We start from the raw sequence: 24,210 nt of genomic DNA on the forward strand, positions 1-24,210 counted from the left end.
GAAGTCCTGCCAGCAGAGTATTATCAGCATGATTACCATACAATGAACCCACCTTTTAAATACAAAACCATTGCATTGAGGAGGGCCCCTGTTGGGATGAGCACTGGGTGTTATATGGAAACCAATTTGACAATAAATTTCATATTAAAAAAATACATAATAAATATAAAACACTTTCTGTCAGTTAAATATTATATAGGCTTTTTTCCCCCTCATGCTTGAAACATAAATCCTATTCATATGTTAGTATTTTATTTTGGTCTGCCTACAACACTGTATAATACCTTTGATAACAGAAACACTAATTAACCTAAAAACATGCCACCCTTTAATAATTAAATCCATGATCTTAGTTTTATCCCTCACTCTAGCAGTATTTCCAGTAATCCTTATCCCTAGCTTCAATTTATGCATTATCTGTAGCATCTGTGACTTTAGAAAATGAATATATATTTTTCACAAAATCTTTAACCTAAAACTAGAGAAAACAAAAAGTGTTTTTAAATATAACAATGCCTTATATAGATTATGGGAATAAGTACAAATATTTTTAAACAATTTTAAATTGTTTTTAAAAAAATGCTCAATTTTGCTTTTTAACTTTATAGGAAATACGTATACTCAGAAGAGATGTGATTATATGGTTCAATTCCATTTTAGAGATAGCAGCACTCAAGTGTGGAGTTTAAAGGCAGTTGTAGGTTCTCTAGCACAAAAGCTCTGAATATTAACTTCAAATTCTCTCCTGCAAGTGTATTAAATTTTATGGTTTAAAATACATACACCACCAGTGGTCATGGCATTTATATGAAATTCTTTTGTGGAAAGAAATGCAATATAATAACTACTCAAGCTTTTCCAAGGAGATCTAAACTATGGCCTTTTAGAAAGGAAGAAGGGAAAGAAAGAGAAAGAAAGGGGGAGAGAGAGTGAAAGAGAGGAAGGAAGAAAGAGAGAGGGAGGAAGGAAGAAAGAGGAAGGAAAAAAGAAGGAAGGAAGGAGAGAAGGAAGGAATGGGAGAAGAAGGGAAGGAAGGGGAGGAAGGGAGAAAGGAAAGGAAGGGGAGGGAAGGGGTGGACAAAAGCTGTTTCTGAGTCCCCAGCAATAAAGAGAATCAGGGTTAGATCCTAAACCTGGGCAGTACAAATAACACAAGGAGGCAATCAATGCGCTCTCCAATACTTTGAAAACCCAAATAATGGAATTTGTATTTTATGGTAATGCTAAAAATACAGTCATTAAACTAGTCCTTTTATAGGTCACAAATGCCTATAACATTAATTAAGCAGTAACTATGTGTCAGGTTCTGAACTAAGTACTTTAGAAGGATCATATAATTTAATCCTCACTAGTAAGTGGCAGAGCCAGGATTTGAACCTAGCAATAGCTCTTAATCATCACATTATCTACCTATTAATAAAACAAGCGGGTTTAAAAACTTTATGGCAAATTTCCTTTGCTCAGAATAACCAATATTTCTTAACCTCACATTCATTTTTTTTTTAATAACATGAAACACTGGCATTTTTGATAAAAGAAAGAATTAAGACATTTTCAAGATAAAAATCTCGTAACTATTCTATAAAACATTTAGAGCATATTAAATCTGAATCTAAATTATTGTTATCAGTTAAATCCAGTCTTGTGTAATATTTACCTGTTATACTTACATTGAATATATGCTTTGTACACAGTAGGAACTTACGTAGCTATTTAGCTACAGCAAATAATTATAATGTACAAAGGTTTTCCACAGTCAGAATGTTTATTTTGTCAGTAACTATAAAACCATGAGCATTCTCTGGGAGTAAAGGGGGCTGCCTGGGTTACAGACAATTTAAATGTTTATTTTCTTGCTGATATTTAAAGGCAAGTAATTAAAGCAGGGAAGAGAAGATATCTTGCAAATATTTTTTTTAAAAACAATAAAAATGACCAACATGGTTGTGGGTAGCCACCATACCATATTCTCTTTAATCAAATCCTCTTCCTGCCACCTGCAAGAGAAGGCTCCCCTCCAACTTTAAAGATGTCTACTCTCTTTTGTCACTTGTCATTATTTAAAATTCATACTAGTAAATGAAAAAAACTTTTTTCACTGAGATTACATATTTTTTAAAAAATTTTTATTTTTGAGAGAGAGAGAAAGAGAGAGACACAAAGCACAAGTGGGAGAGGGGCAGAGAGAGAGGGAGACACAGAATCCAAAGAAGGCTCCAGGCTCCAAGCTGTCAGCACACAGCCCAATGCAGGGCTCAAAGCCATGAACCGTGAGACCATGACCTGAGCAGAAGTTGGACACTCAACCAAAAGTTGGACGCTTAACCGACTGAGCCACCCAGGTGCCCCAAGATTACATATTTTCAATAGCCTTTCTTAGTCATTTGGTGATGAAATGATTTTAGAAATATAAATATGCTTGAAATTGCTCAATACAGAACTCATATCATTATAACCTTATGTTTGGCCTCTGGAACTTTATACAAAGTCAGATTTCAGTTCAAAGTATAGAAAATTGAACTAATACATGTAAACGTTTTCTTGTGGGGTTGTTTGTATGTGTGTTTTTAAAGAAGAAATACTCACTTGACAAGATACTCTTGTTCCTCTGACTAGAATATAAATAAAAGGAACAGAGAACTAAAATGTCTTCTTTATACATGTTATGCTTTAGATAGTATTAAGTATATACAGTAGTCTCTTCTTATGAAATTTTGCTCTAGAAAAAATCTCCATTTTGAGGTAATGCCATATTTCTTTATCAGGTTTATTTGTTACTCTGGCAGATTCTGTCAGTATCAAGAGCCACACTGAGTACTTACTCTATGTAGTTACTTATTAAGAACAGAACAAAACAATTTGTTTGCTGAAATTAAAAAGTGAAAGAAAAAAAATGAAGCCTCATCATTTCTCTAGTTTGTCAGCAAGTAACTGCTAAAAGAGAGAGGAACAGGTGATTATTATATGAATAAAGACGATTAATTATACATTATCATTTCACCAACAGGTTTCATAATTTTAAAAAGATTATAGTGAATATGTAAGTCATTAACCTGGAACACTCTGAAAACAACCCAACAGTAAAGACAATTAAAGACCCAGTAATAGGGGCGCCTGGGTGGCTCAGTTGGGTGAATGTCTGACTTTGGCTCAAGTCATGATCTCCCGGTTCGTGAGTTCAAGCCCTGCATCGGGCTCTGCGTTGACAGCTCAGAGCCTGCTTGGAATCCTCTCTCTCTTCCTCTCTCTCTGCCCCTTCCCAGTTCTCCCTCTCTCTCTCTCTCTGAAAAATAAACATTAAAAAAAAAAAAAGAACCAGTAATCTTCCAGTTGAATCAAACATTCTTTTTTTTTTTTTTTTTCAACGTTTATTTATTTTTGGGACAGAGAGAGACAGAGCATGAACGGGGGAGGGGCAGAGAGAGAGGGAGACACAGAATCAGAAACAGGCTCCAGGCTCTGAGCCATCAGCCCAGAGCCTGATGCGGGGCTCGAACTCACGGACCGCGAGATCGTGACCTGGCTGAAGTCGGACGCTTAACTGACTGCGCCACCCAGGCGCCCCGAATCAAACATTCTTAATGAAGACCAACACTTTTTACAGAAATTAACAAGCTAGAAAATCTTTTTTAAAAGTCAATAATTCAAACGGAAACTTTACATTAATTTAAAAAGTAAACTATCGATTTGGATCTAGCTTACCTCTTATTGTAAATAAGCACTGAGGTAGAAAAATGAGAGTAGGTAGCTAAAAGCCTGGACAATCCAAAATAGATAAATGGATTGAATATCATCAACATATATATTTTCTATGCAAACCTAAACCCAGATTTTACAAAGGCACATCTACTCCCCACAAATCAGTTTCTACTTCTACTTATGATTTAGACAGGTATAAAATATCAAACACTTACACGCTGAAATATTCCATCTACATGCAAACTGACATGTTAATCACACATTACCTTACCAACTCATTAAACCTGATAGCCCATAGTGTTTTATATATCAATAATTTGTATTTAGATTTAATTGCATGTATCTGAAAGTAAGGAATCTACTACAGATTAAAACACAACTTGCTATGTATACTTTTCAATGATTTTGATTGTCTTCCTCCAATTTAGAAATCACTGACCCTGTTGAATGAAATTAAGTTCCATAGATGGTAACTTGAGTACAAATGAGTCTCCATCTCCTAGTGATCACTGAGATGGTCAAAGAAATATAAACAAAAACCTTTATCAGTACTAAAACCTTGAAAAGGGTATCAGTGACACAAACCTCCAGGGATGTCTATAACACATAATAGATGAATAGAATAGGGAAGGAAAAACCCACCAGACTTACTGAACATAAAAGAACAACACGTCTGTCTAGGAGACATCTACTAGAAAACAAAGAATGGACTCAAAATAGGCATTTAAGTGCAAGACATATAATCCAAATCCCTTTAAAGCCCTTGGAAAGTGAGATACATATCAAAAATTTAACTCAGCTATTATCTAGGAATTATACTAGAGAAAATTGACAAATATGCAAAGATGTATGCTTAAAAATGATAATAATCACCATAATTAGTAACAGTAAAACAGTAATTGTGAAACTATAAACAATCTAAATGTTCATTCATAAGAAACTGATATATGATTTCACCCAAATAATGGAATATTATATATATATATATATGTAAATATTCACTGACAAGGAATGAGCTCCATGACATACTACTGAAGGAAAAAAAAAGATTAAAAATGACATATATACACCACTCATCATCAGGGAAATGCAAATCAAAACTACAACGAGATACCACCTCACACCTATCAGAATGGCTAAAATCAAAGACACAAGAAATAACAGGTGTCAGCAAGGATGTAGAGAAAAAGGAACACTTGTGTATTATTGGTGGGAAGACAAACTGGTCCAGCCACTGTAGAAAACACTACAGACATTCCCTCCAAAATTAAAAACAGAACTACCCTACGATCCAGGAATCACACTACTGGGTATTTATCCAAAAAACATAAAAACAATAATTCAAAGGGATACTTGCACCCCTATGTTTATAGCAGCATTATTTACAACAGCCAAATTATGGAAGCAGCCCAGTGTGCACTAATTGATGAATGGATGAAGATATGGCACATATATACACTGTTATATTATTCAGCCATAAAAAAGAATGAAATCTTGCCATTTGCAATGACCCAGATGGATATACAGAGTATAATGCTAAGTGAAATAAGTCAAAGAAAGACAAAAACCATGTGATCTCATGGATATGTGAAATTTAAGAAACAAAACAAACAGGCAAAGGAAAAAGAGAGACAAACCAAGAAAGAGATTCTTAACTATAGAGAACAAACTGATGGGTTACCAGAGGGGAGGTGGGGGGGGTGGGGGAGATGAGGAAAATAGGGGGTGGGGATTAAAGAGTACACTTACCATGATGGAAAAAATAAAATGATTTAAAAAATGCATACCCAGCAATTCCACTTTAAGAATTTATCTAAGGAAATGATAGTACTATTTTCCAAAGACTTAATAAATAAGGATGTTAATTATGATTTAAGATAACAGCTAACGTTTCTTACACATAATCTCATTTAGTCCTCACAACTATTGCCTCCATGTTACAGTGAACCTGTTCAATAACACAGTAAATGGAAGAGCTGCGATCTAAATAACAGCCCTACACATCTAAGCAGAAACAAGAGCATAGAGGCCTTATAAGCTATGCAAAAGGGCTTGGACTTTATTCAAGGCAAGCAGTGAGGAAGCCACTGGAAGATTTTAAGCAGGAGAAATGACAGGATCAGGTCTGCAGTTTGCTAGGTAAAGAATGGTTTGGCAGGGAGGACATAAAGCAAGACGAGAGACGCCTGTACAAGTTATAGAATTAAATGTAAATGGAGAGAAGATAGATCCAAGAAATGTTAAAAAACTACAATCAACAGGGCACCTGGGTGGCTCAGTCAGTTGAGCGTCCAACCTCAGCTCAGGTCATAATCTCACGGTTCGTGGGTTCAAGCCCTGGGTCAGGATCTGTGCTGACAGCTCAGAGCCTGGAGCCTGCTTCAGATTCTGTGTTTCCCTCTCTCTGTGCCCCTCCCTTGCTCCCGCTGTCTCTCTCTCCAAATAAATAAACATTAAAAAAAAAAAAGTAAAAAAAAAACAAAAACAAAACAAAACACTAGAATCAAAAGGGCCAGTGACCTGTTCAATCTGAGCTGTGAAGGGAAGGCAGTATCAGGGATGACTCTTAGGTTGATGACTGGAGCAAATGGGTGGATGACAGTGCTACTTACATCACGGGGGAGAAAGAAAAAGTTGAATTTTAAGTACATTGAGTTCAAGGTAGCTATGGAACCTCAAGAGGAACACACTGTTGCATTTATGAGTCTGAAGTTCAGAGGCCACGGGCAGGAGATAAAGATTCGGGATTCATTGGCCATATTTTAGTTGCAGTCATGGCCAATGAATAATGTCATGCAGAGAGAGTGAGAGAAAAAAAGATGTTAGAAATCAAGGGAATACTGGTGTTTTAAGAACAGGTAGTCTGGAAGAAGCTCTCCGGGAGGCTGAGAAGGAGAAACTAGAGAAGTAGAAAGAAAAGCTGTGGACACTGTTGTTGCAGAAAGTCAAGATAAGAGTTTCAAGAAGGAAAAGAGTGTGTTTCCAGTGAGTTAATGCTCAGAGAAGCCCTGACAGTAAGGTCTAAAAAGTCTTTCTTTAATTTAGCAATAAAGTGACTAAGGACAGGGCATTAAAAAAAAAAAAAAAAAAATGACATATACATTATAGTTATACACAGAGAGAACTGCACAAATTATCACCAAAATACAAATGAAATGAGGGTTGCCTCTGGGTGGTTGGATATTTGATAATTTTTCCCTTCTCCTTTATAATTATTAATATTGTTTAAATTTTCTAAATAAATATGTACTGTCTTTGTAATACGAAAACAATTCTTCATGTTGAAAAAAAGAAAGTATGGTTTTTAATACTACAGTTCCCTTTGGGAAAAATTATCTTGAGAAAATAACTGGAAAATCCATGAAAATATGGATTCAAGGTGTTAATCACAGCACTATGATGGTGAAATACTGGCAATAACCTAGAGGATCACTAGTGAATTTGCTAAATAAATGTAGGGATAACTATATAATGGCATACTACGAAGTCATTAAAAACGAAGACAAAGATATATTCATTACTAGCTTGGTGCACTTTGAAATATTATATGTTTCCTCATCTGTAAAATGGGAATAAAAAGAACACTTACTCATAGTGTTTTAACCTAGCTTATTAGCTATTTCCTATTGTGATCAGAAACAAAAACCTGAGGTTTATGAGTTTCCCCTCGATATCATGTACCCCTACTTCAAAATGTACTTTGCTATATGCTTTTAAAAAATCTCTCAAAATTAACATTCAACTTGGCCATAAATCAAGTTAAGAAAATACGAATCTAAGAGCACAAAGGCAATGAACATCTAAGTTGAAAATAGGCAATTTCTGCACCTCTACCTTGTTTTTAAAAAATTCCTATAAATATTCATAAACTAAGCTTATTTATTCACTTATACATGTAGAAAAAAATAGTGCTGGAAGACAGAACCAGGCTGATCTGGATGCCAATGGGCCCTGTGGCCAATAAGAGGTATCCGAGATTACAGTGACAGGGAAGTGGCATCCCAACTTAACTGAACAACATCATTTACACAGGCATACTGGCTAGCTTCCTCAGTTTTACCATCACTGTACAAACATTTATTTTGTTGCTTTAAGTAGCTGAAACCAACCTGCCATGGTCTTTCCCAATCGAGTGGAATAGGGAAGGCGCCAAGCCATGTTCCTATAAAACTAGAAATTGTAGTGATCTGAAGACTGTTCTCCCAAATGGATGTAACTCTGTAAAACACAAATACGTAAATCATTGGTGGTATATACCTTAGCTGCTAGAGAATCAAACAGTGGTGCAAACTGACACTACACACATATGCTCTGTTCATTTAATGATCATCTCGAATTGGCGTATATTTACCATGAACTATTAACAAGTAATCGGTAAGAGAATATAAATGTTCTTCAGTGGGAAAGGTACTATGTGCAGCACATGGTGAAAGTCAAACAATATAGAAGAGAATTTGCAGTGAAAGCTGACTTCCTCCCACCCTTATCAACTCTGGGTCCCTTCCTAGCAGTAGCTGCTATCACCAATGTAGCACATATCCTTCTGGAAATATTTTATGCATGCACAAATATATACACAATTTTGTTTGGAATGGTATGCATTTATGTATACATCCTTTATCAAAACTCAAATGCATATTTATAAACCCAATTTTGCTGTTTTGTTTTCCCTTGTTAATTATACTAGCTATACTAGTATTCCACTGCATGGAAGGAACATCACTTACTCAACTAGTTCTTCTGATTGCACATTTCATGTAAACAAATCAACACTATTTATTTGATGGGGCAGGAGTAGAGAACAAGAACAACAGATTTCAAAATATCCAGTGATTTCGCCTACAATCCTTATTAAGTGTGTATCTTAGGGGGTAAAGGTGAAAAGACAGAATTCTGCCATTCTGAATCGGTCTGGGTTTCAGCCTCTCACAGTGTGACCACTTAGCCATGTGGAGCATGAGTCTGGTTACAGGAGAGTAAAATCCCACCACAGTGCAGTAAGTAGGGTCCAAATATTCACTTGTTCAAAATGAAAGGTTGTGATACATAAAGTTTATGAAAAGCAGTTTTTTCCAGCCGGTGTGGGAAAAAAGGAAAACATTTCTTCTGTTAGAGGACTTCTTTCATTAGAAATGGGCCATTACATACAAAATATACACTGAGTTAAAGTAGCCCCAAATGACAAGTCAGTTCCTAAGCCAATCCCTCTGTCACCTGTCTCTCTCGTTACTCCCCCTTGGTCCACCTACACAAGATAAGAGCTTTAGCTTGTCTGTACTGAAAATCAGGACTGGAAGAAGGTTGGAACCAATCACCACAGGTCCCAATCTGTGTTATTTGCTGGGCTTCACTGTTCTTTTTATTTTATATAACACCTAAAAATGCAAGTCAATTTCTTCAGCATTCAACATGCTGAAGCATTCAACAAAACAGAGATCTGTCCCAATCCTGGAGGAAAAAAAAACTGGGGAGTTGAACGTAAAGAGGGAACTCTACTGTTCAGGCAATTTAAAGGATTTTCTAGGGTTAATTTTTGACTATTTGTGGCTGACAAATGTTGACTAGCTTTCACTTAACACGTAAGTCCTCTATGTTGCAATACATAAAGTGATGTGCCTAGAGACATAAAGTCTGGGAGAGGCTGAGAGTAAGGTTTACTTTCTGCTGAGAAGAATTTACTTCTCCCATTTCATGGAAGAGGAAGTTCCATCAGAATTGGGAGAATGAGTGGCATCTGGGCTTGACAAACTGGAGACAGAGCTGCACTGCAGACAGAAAGAACTCAAGTAAAAGTGGTTGAGGCGGAGTGGAAGAATGGGAAATAAGGCTGGGTAAGTAGGTTAGAGTTAGGATTTTTAAAAATAGCACCTTTACTGAGTATAGTGAAAACCTGCCCCGGATAGCCCTTTCTCAGCCATACAATTTACTCACTTAAAGCACACAATTCAATGGTCTTTAGTGCATTTAGAGTTGTGCAACCATCATCCCAAAATGACACCCTTTTACCCATTAGCACTCACTCCCCAATTCCCCTTTCCTCCAGCCCCAGGCAACCACTTTCTGTCTCTAGGGATTTGCCTATTCTGAACATTTCATATAAATGGAATTTGTGATTGGCTTCTTTCACTTAGTGTAATGTTTTCAAGATCCATTCATTTTGTAGCACCTGAAAATACTTCTTTTTTATTGTCAAATAACATTTTGCCGTATGGATATACCACATTTATTCTCTCTATGCGTCAGCTGGACATCTGAGTTTGAGTTTTTGGCTACTATGCATAATGCCACTATAAACATTCATGTGCATGTTTTGTGTTCTCATTTTTCTTTGGGATATAGGAAGAAATGGAATTCCTGGGTCATATGATAACAGTGTTTAATCTTGTAAAGGAACTGCCAGACTGTTTCCCAAAGCATCTGAGCCATCTTATATTGCCACTCGCAGTGTACGAGAGTTCCAATTTCTCCCCATCTTTGCTAATGTTTGTTTTTTTTTAATTTTTTTAATGTTTATTTATTTTTGAGAGAGAGACAGAGAGACAGCACAAGCAGGGGAGGGGCAGAAAGAGAGGGAGGCAGGGGATCCAAAGTGGGCTCCATGCTGACAGCAAGACAGCCTGATGCGGGGCTCGAACTCGTGAACTGAGAGATCATAGCCTGAGCTGAAGTCAGACGCTTAACTGGCTGAGTCACCCAAGCACCCCTCTAAAACTTGTTATTATTTGATTACAGTCATCTCAGTGGGTGTGAAGCAGTATCTCATTGTGGTAGAATTAGGGTTAGGATTTTAGGAAAGCCTGAAAAGTCAAACTGAAGAAGTCACTGAAGGTTTTAAAACAAGGCAGAAATGATCAAAGCTATGTCTCAACAAGGGTTATGGACATGTCTTATCTAACCTCTAAGCTCCAAGTTCCTTGGGCTTGAGGGGCAAGATCCATGTCTTCACATTTTTCACTTTTATAGCACACTGAGGCCATTTGATATTTGTTACAAAAAGTGCAAACATGCAAGAGGTTGTCCTCTATTTTATTTGATGCACCCAAGGGAGTTTATGATCTTACATATAATATAGGAAAAAAAGGAACCAGGAACTGGCTTTAAAAATAGAAAAACTGTGTAGCCTATCTTTGTAAAATTAAAATTTTGCATTTATCAAAACCATAGTATGTATAAGCACCTTTAAGGTCCCACATCGTATTAGATGAGCACACCTACTAACAATCCCTCCCTGCATCCCTCCCCACTCCTGAAATCCACTCCCAAGGCAGAAACATTATGAACTTGTCAGTGTTTCTCGAATGTAAAGAACGTACACTATGTATAGAGTTTGCAAGACTTAGTTACTCCCTGCTTTCTACAATGGAAGAAGAGGACTTAGCACTCTTCCCACAAGCCTCCCATCACCATGTGCTCATTCTCTCTGATTCACCATCCCCTCCTTGATGGTAACATCCTCTCCTCCCGGCTGAATCCACAGCACAGCATCTACATTAATATGACTATGAAAATGTTTGTCATAGTTGAACCACACAATAAACCACAGTCACATTTCCTTTCTTATAGATTTTAAATTTTCTTTGGATGTTAAGAACTGCCTCTTTTTCAATCTCTATTTGCTTAGGTACTTGTCACTAAACCATCCTCAAATAGTCTGAAGAAACTAAACATCACCTCTAAATTCTTGTTTGTGTTCTTTGTTCTCCCTCTTTCTCTTGTGGAGGGCACCTCACCTGCTGCGAGTGGGACTGGTTGCCCTCTAAGCCTGAGGCACAGCCACTGTCCTGTAAGCTCCCTACACCATCATCCTATGAATTCCCTTTGCCTCGCTCAATGCTTTTAGGTCTCCTGCTTCCCAAATTCCAAGACTTTCTCCTATTTTCCTTTTTTTTTTTTTTAAAGCACCTCCTTCAGTAGATTCCTGAGAAAGGGTAAAATAGATTTTAAAGATCGTTTAAAGTCTGAAAATGACTTTATTGTAGTTGCTGGAAATCATTTTGCCTTAGAAGTTTGAAGACATTGCTCCATTATTTTCTGTTTCCCACCTGAAAAGTTCAGACATTCTGGCTCCCAGTCCTCTCTAGGTAACATGTGCCCCCCCTTCCCCAACTCCCCTACAACACACACTGCCCTCTCTGGTAGCCTTCAGAATCATCTTCTTCCTGGTAGTTATCTAAAATTTCACAAGCCTGTGCCTTGGAGTGGGTGTCTTTTCAGCCATAATGCTGGAAACCAATGAGCCTTTTTTTAAAACAATTTTTTTAATGTTTATTTTTGAGAGACAGAGTGTGAGTGGGGAGGGGCAGAGACAGAGGGAGACACAGAATTGGAAGCAGGCTCCAGCCTCTGAGCTGTTAGCACAGAGCTCGACCTGGGGCTCAAACCCACAAACTGTGAGATCATGACCTGAGGAAGCAGGATGCTTAACTGACTGAGCCACCCAGGCGCCACACTCATGGGCTTTCTTAATCTACAGTCACAAGTCTTTTGGTTCTTGACATTTTCTCTTTAAAGACTTATAAAGTCTTGCTTTTTCTACCCAGATCCCTTAAGAATTTTCTGTTTTTCTTACTCTTTTGCTGGGAATACTACCATGTGGAATTAACCCTCTGATTTTTTTTTTAACCTTTTAACCCATTTCCCATATTTTTGCCTTTTCTGTTTGGCTAAGGGATCTTTCTAACTTTGTCGCTACTTCTGTTGATTTTTTTTTATTTTTTAATTTCCAGGAGCTTTCTTGTTCTCAGAATATTCCTTTTGACACACTCCTGTTTGTGTTTTATAGATGTGAAAACAATGGACATTTTTAAAGTTATCTTCTGGTCTTTATATCGCCTTTGTTTCTGAGTTTCCTTTTGTTTTCATTTCTGCCTTTCACTTTAGAGGTGTTCCTGAAATGTCCAATGATTGTTCATTTCTCATTCTACTTAAAACACTACATATGAAATGTCCAGAATAGGCAAATCTAGAGAGACTGGAAGTATTTTAGCAGTTGCCTGGGAAGGGGGGAAGGGGGTATGTAAGGGTGGGCAGGAGGGGGACTGCTAATGGGCAGAGTTTCTTCTTGGCGTGGCAAGATGTTCTAAAATTAGATTGTGGTGATGGTTATAAAGCTGAGCCTATACTTAAAAACTACTAAGTTGTACACTTTAAATGGGTGGGTTTTATGGTCTGAAGTTGTATCTCAATAAATGTATGTTTTAAAAAACAAAAAAGTGAACACTAAACAGATGACTAGATGTCCACTGCGTACAAGCGGGCTTCACTGTCCCAGGGAATGATTAGGGACCTTGGCTTTTAGAGAACCCCCAAATGTCAATATCTGTAGGTTCTTCTTTTATACCATTTTTCACTGAAAGAAGTATTTCCGTACTCTGCCTAGATTGCGTAAGCCTGGCTGTCAGTGTTTTGGACCAAGCAAGTGAAAAGGACGAGGCAAAAGATGAGGAATCATTATTCAATACATAGAATTTCACTTAATCCTTATCCCCTCCAGAGGTTTTATCAAACAGGCTCAGGATGTGGGGACAGCCGGAGTAGTTGGGGGGTACAGTTATATTTTCTCCATCTTCCCTCCCCCACTACATAACCTCTAATGCTCATATTATTTTTGTAGTGTTTATATATTGTTCTGTAACCCTAATTTTCAACTATTTTTCTAATGTAGTGAGTCCCCTTCATGTACAAACTGAATGATTCCTCCATTTGGGGAAACTGTCTTCTGTCATATTTTGAATTAATTTGTTTTGTTATTTTAGGGACACTACTAGCTAGTCTTAGGCTCATCTCCTTTGTTCTCTGCATTTATCATTTCTTTTCTAACTGCTTTACTCTTCCCTACCCCTCATTTGTTTTGATTAGCTCAAACCTTTCCTCCATGCTAGAACTTGATTTTCTAACTTGTCTATGTTTCTAATATATGACATGTGATGGTGTGGTTTGGATTCTCATTTTATTTAATTAATTCCGTAATCTCCTTCTCCACCTCATTTTTTCCCCATCATCTTATCTTTGAGCTCTTATTTTATTGAATTTATGCCCTTAATAATATTTTTCTATGATAAACTGGGTAGTTTGTTTTTGTTCCTTGAGTATTACTTTCTTCCAGGCTGGATTCTTTTGTCTTTCACATGCCTTTTTCTTCTTCTTATTCTATAACGTGTTTTTAGAGTTGCCATGCCATTTCTTTTCATCTTGCTCACACTTCACAAGGGCAGGCTGCCCACACTACATATTTGCTCAGATACCATGAGTGAATTATCTAGGAAGCTGTCTTCTCATCTTAACTACAATTTTTCCTGTCTTGAAGCTGAATTTTGAGTGCTGGGTGTTATCTTCTACTCAGTTTTCTGTAACGTGAGGCAGAAGAAAAGAAGGGAGGCAGGGTAAGGGATATGCTATCCCTGTAATTTAATCAATAATATTCAGCTGAAATTTAATAAATGGTTCACTAGATCCAACTTTCAAAAATTTCTGGCCAGGGCTTATGTATCTCATTAGAAATCAGACGACGTGATGATGGTAACAGTCAGCCCCCTTGGCAAAGCCCAGCAGGCAACAGCCCTCATAAACTGATAAAAAAGTAAAAAGTCCTGATTGGGATGCAGGGAAACTAGCATTCTATTGGTAGGTATATACATATTCTTCCAATTAGAACTTTAGTTTGGCAGTGTCTGTCAACTTCTTTTGACGTAGGAATTCTACTCCAGGAATCTAGTCCACAGGAACTGTTATACACATACATAATTATATAGTACAAAGATGTCATAATAACATTATTTATAATCCTGAAAATTTGATATAATCTTCAATAGGGAATTAAATAAACCATGGTACATGGAATGCTTGCCCAACATTCATCCCATCCCTGATGACCAGACTAATTAAATCATGGTGATCCCATTCTCTCTCCCAGTGATTAGCTTAGGAAGACTCAAGGGAAAGGACTGCTGCCATCTCACTAACAGCCTGAGGATAAGAACCAGGAAAATCAGTGAGAAGCACAGCTACACCTTCACTATCTGTATCTAGAACCATACAATCTCTGCTATGTGAGATAATCAGCTTCCTGATTGTTCAAACCAATATAAACAGAAGTATTCTTAATTAAGGATGAAGATATACTAAAGACATTATGCAAGAAAAATTAGATTATACAAACAATTAAAGATGTTCCTAATAAGTAAAGAAAAAAAAAAAGTAAGTTATAAAGCAGTGATAGTATAACCATTTTTTGCTTTTAAATTGCAAATAAGTGATACGTGTGGACAAAATTAGACTAAAATCTGTCAGTAATGGCTGCTTCTTTGATAGGATTACTAGGATCTTGAACTTCCTATATTTTTCTACTATTCAAACTCTTACATATTCTTTTGTAATAAACACGATAAATATTTTTGTATAACTGGGAATGTTTTAGAAGGCCAACTCTAACATCAAACAAATTAATCTATCGAATTAACTATTCCCTAACTCATTTAAAATTTGACATGCTTTTTGGGGCGCTTGGGTGGCGCAGTCGGTTAAGCGTCCGACTTCAGCCAGGTCACGATCTCGCGGTCCAGGAGTTCGATCCCCGCGTCAGGCTCTGGGCTGATGGCTCAGAGCCTGGAGCCTGTTTCCGATTCTGTGTCTCCCTCTCTCTCTGCCCCTCCCCCGTTCATACTCTGTCTCTCTCTGTCCCAAAAAAATAAATAAAAAAAATAAATAAATAAAATAAAATAAAATAAAATTTGACATGCTTTTTATGCTAAATTCTTAAAGTATGATAAAAGTGCTAGGGAAGAAACCACTATCACTAAGTTATGGTGGAGGAATGAAAACTTAAGTTGCAGTTGCCCTCTCACGACAAAGTTCAAATTAGTTTTATACTACATCGACTGAAAGAATTCCCTTCTCCATAGCTGCCTATGCCCTGCACTCCTGGGTCTGCTACCTAAACCAGAAAGAGGTACTAAGGCAAACAGCAGTCAGCATTGGGAGTGTGAAATATACAAATGCTCCCTGACATTTGTTAATCCATTTGACAAACATTTCTGAAGCATTTGCTATTTGATTTCACTCATCATCTCACTCAGTTCTGACAATAACCCTGCAAAGTGCATATTGGTATTGTTCTAACAATATCACATATGAGGATCTCTGAAGTTAAATAGCTTATCTAAGATCACTTGGCTACTAAGCAGTAAGGAGAGGGCAGGAACTCATTTTCTGACCTTCAGTTTGTGTAGCCTTCTAAAACCATCCAATGATCTGCATTCAAGTTACCTCTTACTGGCTATTCGAGGGCTTAGGCAAATCACTTAATCTGTCAGCTTTCTAGTACCTTCACCTAGAAGATGGTGAAAACAGGAGTATGTCATCAGACTGCTGTGAGAATTAAATGCTTTAAGACACATGAAAATGCTTTAAAAGTTATTACTTTTGCATATTACTATTTCATACCCCTATGTGATGTTAAATAAAATGTTTTGTATTATAAGTTGATTATTTTTAGCTATAGCCCCTCAGCACCTTTTTTGCAGCCTACTGAAGTTTAAGTGGCATCAGAGAAATCTAACTTTTTTTTTTTTTTTTTTTAAATCAGCACATAGCCCGAGGCGGGGCTTGAACTCAAGAACTGTGAGATCATGACCTGAGCTGAAGTTGGGATGCTCAACCAACTGAGCCACCCAGGCGCCCCCAAATCTAACAACTTCTTGATACAGGACTAACTTTCAATGTCCCCCCAAATAAGCTAAGTATTGGCAAAACCTGAACCACTATAATTTTCATTTTGACTAGATAGTATATTAATTTGGTTCAAATTTCAAAAGACACCAAAGGGTAGTTGGTGGAAAGTCTTCTGAGATGGGCTCCGAGCTTCTCAGATTCTCCCCCCCAGAGATAACCAATGTTTTTATCAGTTTCTTATGTATTCTTCCAAAGTTATACAGGTATATCTATCCTCTCCTGCTCACTTTTTACACAAATGGTAGTATCCTACACACATTTCTTCACCTTGCTTTTTTCCACTAACAGCATATTAGTAAATAAATGGCTGGTTGTTTTTTTTTTTATAGCTGCATTAAATTTAATTTAATCCTCTCCTTATTAAAGGACATTTAAGCTATTTTCAAAGCTACAATGAGTAATCTTACACATTTAATATTTTGTAGGTATGAAAATATATCTAGTACATAAAATCTCAGAAGTGGAACTGCTAGGCCAAAGATGGATACTTTTAATCTTTATAGGTATTACTAAACAAGAATTTGAACCAATTTATATTCCCATTGGCGCTTACTTCCCCAAACCCTTATCACTATGTATTATGAAACTTATATATTTTTTTCAGTCTGCTAGCTGGAAAATGGTATTTCCCTTCCTATAATTTTTAGTTTTACTTTGTTACAGATCCTTCTGAGAAGGGATAAAGTGCTGACAGGTGCAAAAACAAGGTGACAATAAATTTATTCTGCAAATCTCAAAAAATTCAAAAGGCAAATTTTATAATAAATTTTTACAAAGTTCTTTTTAACTCAGCAGAACATAATAGGCATTGCTCTAAGACATAGTTCAGGCTAAACAGAGAAACAGGTTAAAGTTAAAGCAGGATCAGAAAATATATGCATATTAAATTCATGGTAAGTTACTAAGAGAAATTAAGGATAGATAGTTTCTCTGTTTCCCTTGAGTTTTAAAGTTTGATTTTTTTTCAATTCAAAAATATTAGGAATTTCTATATAATAAGTTCTGCTAAAATGCTTGTTTTGAACATTGAAATTTGTTCCAATTTGACTGATATATTAGGGAACAATATGAGCAATTTAGTCTGTGAGAAACACTAAGTGAACACAAAAAAACTACACCCAATTGCACTAAGCAGTATGTGAATACACAAAACATGCACATCCCTCAAACATCTACCAGATAATCAAGATAGTGTGGTACTGAGATAAGGATACACATATAGGTCAATGGAAAAAAAACTAAAGATCATGAATTTACGATCAACTGATTTTTGACAAGAGTGCCAAAATCACTCAAAGGGGGGAAAACAGCCTTTTTAGCAAATGGTGCTAGGACAACTGGCAAGCCAGGTGCAGAAGAATGAAGTTAGACCCTTATCCCCATGGTACACAAAAACTAACACAAAATGGACCAAAGACTCGAATGTAAAACCTAAAATTATTTAACTCTTAGAAGAAGACAGAGGAGTTAATCTTTATGACCTTGGATTTGGCCATGGGTTCTTAGAAATGACCCTAAACGCACAAGCAACAAAAGAAAAAAACAGATGAATTAGATTTCATCAAGATTAAAAACTTTTGTGCTTCCAAGGACACAATGAAGAAAGTGAAAAGACACCCCACAAAAAGAAAGAATGTGCAAATCACGTATATGATAAAGGACTTGTACTTAGAATATATAAAGAACTTAATAATAATAAACACGGCAAATAATCCAAATAAAAAATGAGGAAACGATCTGAAGAGATATTTCTCCAAGGAAAATATATAATTGCCAATAGGCACATGAAAAGATGCTTGAGGGGTGACTGGGTGGCTCAGTCGGTTGAGCGTCCGACTTCGGCTCAGGTCATGATCTCACAGCTCGTGGGTTCCAGCCCTGCGTCGGGCTCTGTCCTGACAGCTTGGAGCCTAGAGCCCGCTTCGGATCCTGTGTCTCCCTCTCTCTCTGCCCCTAACCCACTCGCATTCTGTCTCTGTCTCTCTCAAAAATAAATAAACATTTGGGGCGCCTGGGTGGCGCAGTCGGTTAAGCGTCCGACTTCAGCCAGGTCACGATCTCGCGGTCCGTGAGTTCGAGCCCCTCAGGTCACGATCTCGCGATCTCGCGGTCCTGAGTTCGAGCCCCGCATCAGGCTCTGGGCTGATGGCTCAGAGCCTGGAGCCTGTTTCCGATTCTGTGTCTCCCTCTCTCTCTGCCCCTCCCCCATTCATGCTCTGTCTCTCCCTGTCCCAAAAATAAATAAACGTTGAAAAAAATTAAAAATAAATAAATAAATAAATAAACATTAAAAAAAAAAAAGAAAAGATGCTTGACATCACTGGTCAGTAGGGAAATGCAAATAAAAAACACAAGGAGGTTAACACTTCACATCCACTAAGATGGTGATCATCAAAAGACCAGATAATAACAACTGTTGGCAAGGATGTGGGTGAATTGGAGCCCTCATACATTGCTGTGTGAATGTAAAATGGTGTAGCCATTCTGGAAAACAGTCTAGCAGTTTCTTCAACAATTAAATAGGGAGTTACCATAAAACCCAGCAATTCCACTGCTAGGTATGTACTCAAAAAAATAAATAAAAATAAAAACCTATGTCCATACAAAAATCCGTGTACAAATGTTTGCAGGAGCTTAGCCATAACAGCAAAAAGTAGAAACCACCAGATGTCCATCTTGATGAGTGGACAGGCAACATGTGGTATACAGCCACACAAGGGAATGTTATTCAGCCATAAAAAGGAATGAAGTACTGCATAGATGAGCTTTGGAAATATTATGGTACGTGAAAGAAGCCAATCACAAAAGATCACATATTATATGATTACACTCTTATGAAATGTCCAGAAGAGGCAAATCTATAGAACCAGTAATGAGAATTAGTAGTTGCTTAGGGCTAGGGGAGGGGAGATAAGGAATTGATAGCTAAAGGGTATGGAGTTTCTTTTTTGACGTGATGAAAATGTTCTAAATTTGACTGCAGTGATTGCTGCACAATTCTGGGAGTATATTAAAAACTATTGAATTGCACACTTTAAATAGGTAAAGTGTATGGTATTTGAATTATATCTCAATCCCTCCCTGGCTTGCTGGAGGAAGGGTGGATGGGGGATGGGCTAAATAGGTGATGTGTATTAAGTATCAACTGTTAGGATGAGCGCTGGGTGTTACATATAAGTGATGAATCACTAAATTCACTCCTGAAACTAAAATTACACTACATGTTAACTAATTAGAATTTATATAAAAACTTGAAACATAAAAAAGCAAAAACAAAAACAAACAAAACAAAATCCCATCTCTCATCTCTCTTAGTTTCCCTCATGTGTATGAGTCACATCTTCCATATCTGGTCTTTAACTTCCTGTCAGATTTCCAACAAACCTCCTTTACCACTTCATAATAATTTACAAGTGGCAACTCTTCCCATTTATGTGTTACTGTCAAAGTTTTTGAGTGTTATGCCTCAAGCCTGTCTTTCCTCTAGGCTCTGTGTTTTTTATTGCCCGATTTTGCATAGTGCGGGGATTTCAAGGAATGCATACGCCACATTATAGCAGAACTTACTGTGGAATGAGATGACAACATCTCCCCCAAATATACCATTACCAGAAACACAGTTCAAAGCTGGATAAATCACCAATCCAAACTTACAATGTTTCAACTGGTCTTCACTATTTAAAAATTTCAACTTAAGGGGCACCTCAGTGGCTCAGTTGGTTAAGTGTCCCAACTCTTGATTTCCGCTCAGGTCATGATCTCACACTAGTGAGATCCAGCCCTGAGAGTGGCTCCATGCTGAGCGTGGAGCCTGCTTAAGATTTCTCCCTCCCTCTCTCTCTCTCTGCCCCTCCCCTACTTGCATGCACACATTCTCTTTCTCTCAAAAAATAAGTTACAAAATTTTTAAAAATTTCAAACTAAAATGCTAAAAGAAATAAATGCCATTAGGGATACTATAGTAATGACGTGGGGAAGTTTTCTTTTTTTTTTTTTTTTTTTAAAGTTTATTTTGAGAGAGCGAGAGCAAATGCACACACGTGCACGAGCAGGGTGAGGGGCAGAGAGAGAGGGAGACAGAGAATCTCAAGTAGGCTCCTTGCTGTCAGTGTGGAGCCCAACACGGGCTCATTTCCACAAACCATGAGACCATAACCTGAGCTGAAATCCAGAGTTGGGCGCTTAACTGACTGAGCCATCCAGGCTCCCCTGGGAAAAAGTTTTCAACGTTTACATTCCTATTTTCTAGAGACCTTATCAACACCAGAAGATGGTTCTGAAGGGGAACAAACAATATTCATTGTAAAAGGAAAAAGTCAGTAATTTATGGAGCCTAGCAACCCAAGATGCTTCCTCTGCACTACTTGGGCTGTTCCTTTCCAAATCACAAAAAATACCACTTTTATTTCAGTTTCTATGGCTTCATTCATTTCCCTAACATGGGAGTCATTCCCTTTTCCCTTCATCTCACCAAATCTCACACTTCTGATCGAAATCCTTTATAGGTCATTCCCCCCTTCCAGCTCATTCTTCATTGGTTTCCTACCTCTCTGAGTTCCAACAGCACTTACTATATGATTTACACAATTTTAATCTCATATTGTTTGCTCATTTCATTCATGTTCCTTAAACGCACAGCTCCTCAGGGAGAGAATCATGGCTAATATTTCAGAATCCACACAAAGCTTGCACAGCATGGAATACAGAGTAAGAGCTCAAGAAGTTTTTGCTACTGGGTGATAAACAGGACAAAATAATGGGCGCCAAATAACTTCACAGGGTTTTTAGTTACAATGTAACCATTTTTGTTAGGAATGATTTGAATGCATTTCAAGAAGCTAAAATTTTAACTTAGCTGTGTTGAATATATATACATATATACACACACACACACGTGTGTGTGTGTGTGTGTGTGTGTGTGTGTGTGTGTGTGTGTGTGTATGGCTGCTAAGAAAACAAAATCCTGTAAAACCTCAGGTGTCTTACCACAAAGAAGCTAAACAAGAAATTATAGCTGTTTCACTAAGCATTTTTAGATTGTAGACCCCAATTCTACATTATAACATGTATGGAAGCAGTTTTATCTGTAGCAATTTTATCACAGTGACAAATCATCCCTGAGGAGTGATTTTCAAAGCCTTCTTTTGGTAGCAGAAACCTTTTTTCAACAAAAGGCTAAGTGGAATCCTACCATACAGAAGAAAAGGAGAGCTGAACTTGCGAAAGTGGAAGGAGGAACCTGTAGTTCTCCTCAAATGCATACCACCTCTTGCCTGTCCCCAGTCCCCAAATGCAGTGGGCCCTTAAGGCATCCCTGAGAACCATACAGTGCTGAAAAACACTCATAAAACAATCAGCAAGCTGCCACGAATAGAAAAACACTAATTTTTAAAATGTAAAGTTTACTAATCACTAAAATGTAAAGTTAAAACTTACCCATTTCTACTGAAAACTCTTAGCCATGCTTTGATGTTTGGTCCTAACAAACACAAACAAGGTACAGTAGTAAAAGTAGACAAAATAACTGCAAATAAAAATGTTTCCAACACCAGTCTAGGAAAAAAAAAAAAAATCATTACTTTTTTAAAAAGCATTAAAGATTCATATACACACATAATCTTTGTTTCTTAAATACATTTAACATAAAAACATTTTCTTACACTTTACTTTGAAAGATAACACAAGTCCTACCAAAATGATAACTATAAAAATGTATTGAAATGCAAGCTCTAAAAAACAATCTAGCAAGTATCTGGCTTTAAAGATAGAATTCAGAAGTGTTAAATGCCCTGTAATCCATACGACACTCCACTACGAGAAACCTCTTTTCTAGATAATTAACTTTCTTCCTGAATAGGCTCTGGAACTTTCTTTTGCAACCACTGGTTCAACTCTAGCTTGTATTGGAACCACACGGAAAGCTAGATAAACTAAAATTAGGGGGCTGCACCCCTGGAGTTTCTGAGACCTGATAATTTGCCTTTGATAAAATGCAGATGCTGCTGGTTTTAGAACCACTGCTCAAGACATTCATCCTACTCTAAAATGGATTAAAAAGAAACTACCATTTCTCATTACAAAGGTCTTATCCTCCCCTCTCTAGGAATTACCTGTGAATTTAGTGTGTATATAAAACTATACATATAACTATGTGTGCGTGCTTATGTATCACATCACTGGTTTCACAGTAATCATTAATCACTGCTAAATGAAGTTTCCCAATCCATGATGAACATATATAGGAAATATTCATGAATTGAGTTTTTTTTTAAAAACTGGTCAGCTCTGAAAAAGTTTTGAGTTAAATTTTGCCTTTAAACTATAAACATTAGCTTATTAAATAATTAAATGCAGGGATTTATTGACTTTTCTTGAGAAAACAAACTCTTTTCAAGCACTTCAGAATCACATTTCCTAAGAATTGATATGCTAACTGTAACTAATTTAGACATGTCATTATAGTAAATTCACTCACAAGTCCTAAGGGCCACACATTTATTGGTATAGTATAGTTTCTCATCCACCTCCCCACCCCCCACATGCAATGCAGTAATAGAAGGCTAGTTGATAGGAGCATTTAATGAATTATGTCATTCTACCATTTTTAAAAAGAATAACACTACTAAGGAAAGGCAATGATGTCAGTATCCTTCTGTGATCCAGTAATTAAACACACGACATTTCTTCTCTAATCACCAACAGATTTAGTCTTTGTTTAGTATTAGTAAGCGAGCATTTTAAAACATAATTGCCTTGGGGCGTCTGGGTGGCTCATTCGGTTGAGCATCCGACTTTGGCTCAGGTCATGCATGATCTTATGGTTCGTGAGTTCAAGCCCCATTTCGGGCTCTGTGCTGACAGCTCAGAGCCTGGAGCCTGCTTCAGATTCTGTGTCTCCCTCTCTCTCTGCCCCTCCCCCACTCATGCTCTGTCTCTCTCTCTCTCAAAAATAAACATTACAAAAAATTAAAAACAAAACATAATTGCCTGAAGGTAAAAATTTCACACTTACTCTATGAGTGGTGCTCCATACAGAACAAAAATTACATGAAAGAAGAAACATGACATAAGAAAGTAGATACAGCATTTCAAAAACCTGGTTACCTAAAAAAGAAATAAGAATGATTTAAAGACTCAAGACAATGCCTAGAGGACAGCAAATGCTTCCAATTTATCTACAAACACAACTTCGTCCCATGGGTGAAACAGTTGAATATTCTTTCCTTTGAGTAGCCTGAAGTCAGATCCCATGTCTGGCACACATTCAGGTGCATGGCCCTCTATATAGCTCCACACAACAGCCTACAAGTTACAAACCGACCCTCATATTCCACCCACCCAATCAGCACTAGAATCAAAAAGCATTTCTGTTCCTAGGGTATCGAGCTATGTTATTAATCAGTATTTATAAAATATTTACCAACAACAGGATGCTAGAATACAAAAAAACCCACACAGTCCTAATTATGTGATACATGAAATATTTGCAGAAAATAATAATTCTTTTCATTTAAAAACAAAATTCCTAAGAAAACTGTACCAATACTAAATTAATCGCTAAATCATATTCATGTTATTATATGATCCATTTGATTTTTTTTTTTTTTTTTAACGTTTATTTATTTTTGGGACAGAGAGAGACAGAGCATGAACGGGGGAGGGGCAGAGAGAGAGGGAGACACAGAATCGGAAACAGGCTCCAGGCTCTGAGCCATCAGCCCAGAGCCTGATGCGGGGCTCGAACTCACGGACCGCGAGATCGTGACCTGGCTGAAGTCGGAC

The 24,210-nt window shown here is 37.2% G+C and overlaps 1 protein-coding gene across 5 annotated transcripts in view; it reads right to left on the reverse strand.

Annotated features, from left to right (window-relative positions):
* Window positions 1-24,210, reverse strand: part of PIGF (phosphatidylinositol glycan anchor biosynthesis class F) — a 109,344-nt gene that overhangs the window by 7,177 nt on the left and 77,957 nt on the right. For 4 of the 5 annotated variants that reach the window (XM_045445949.1, XM_045445945.1, XM_045445946.1 and 1 more), the window contains exons 3-5: window positions 23,441-23,532; window positions 21,865-21,981; window positions 7,809-7,917 (exon numbers count right to left, since the gene is read on the reverse strand). In XM_045445949.1, coding sequence (XP_045301905.1) covers window positions 7,809-7,917; window positions 21,865-21,981; window positions 23,441-23,532 — 318 coding nt within the window. Of the gene's footprint in view, window positions 1-619; window positions 746-7,808; window positions 7,918-21,864; window positions 21,982-23,440; window positions 23,533-24,210 lie in introns of those variants that run through there. The other variant, XM_045445948.1, reaches the window with a different exon arrangement.

The sequence above is a fragment of the Leopardus geoffroyi genome, chromosome A3, assembly GCF_018350155.1.
Source record: "Leopardus geoffroyi isolate Oge1 chromosome A3, O.geoffroyi_Oge1_pat1.0, whole genome shotgun sequence".
NCBI classification, from domain to species: Eukaryota; Metazoa; Chordata; class Mammalia; order Carnivora; family Felidae; genus Leopardus; species Leopardus geoffroyi.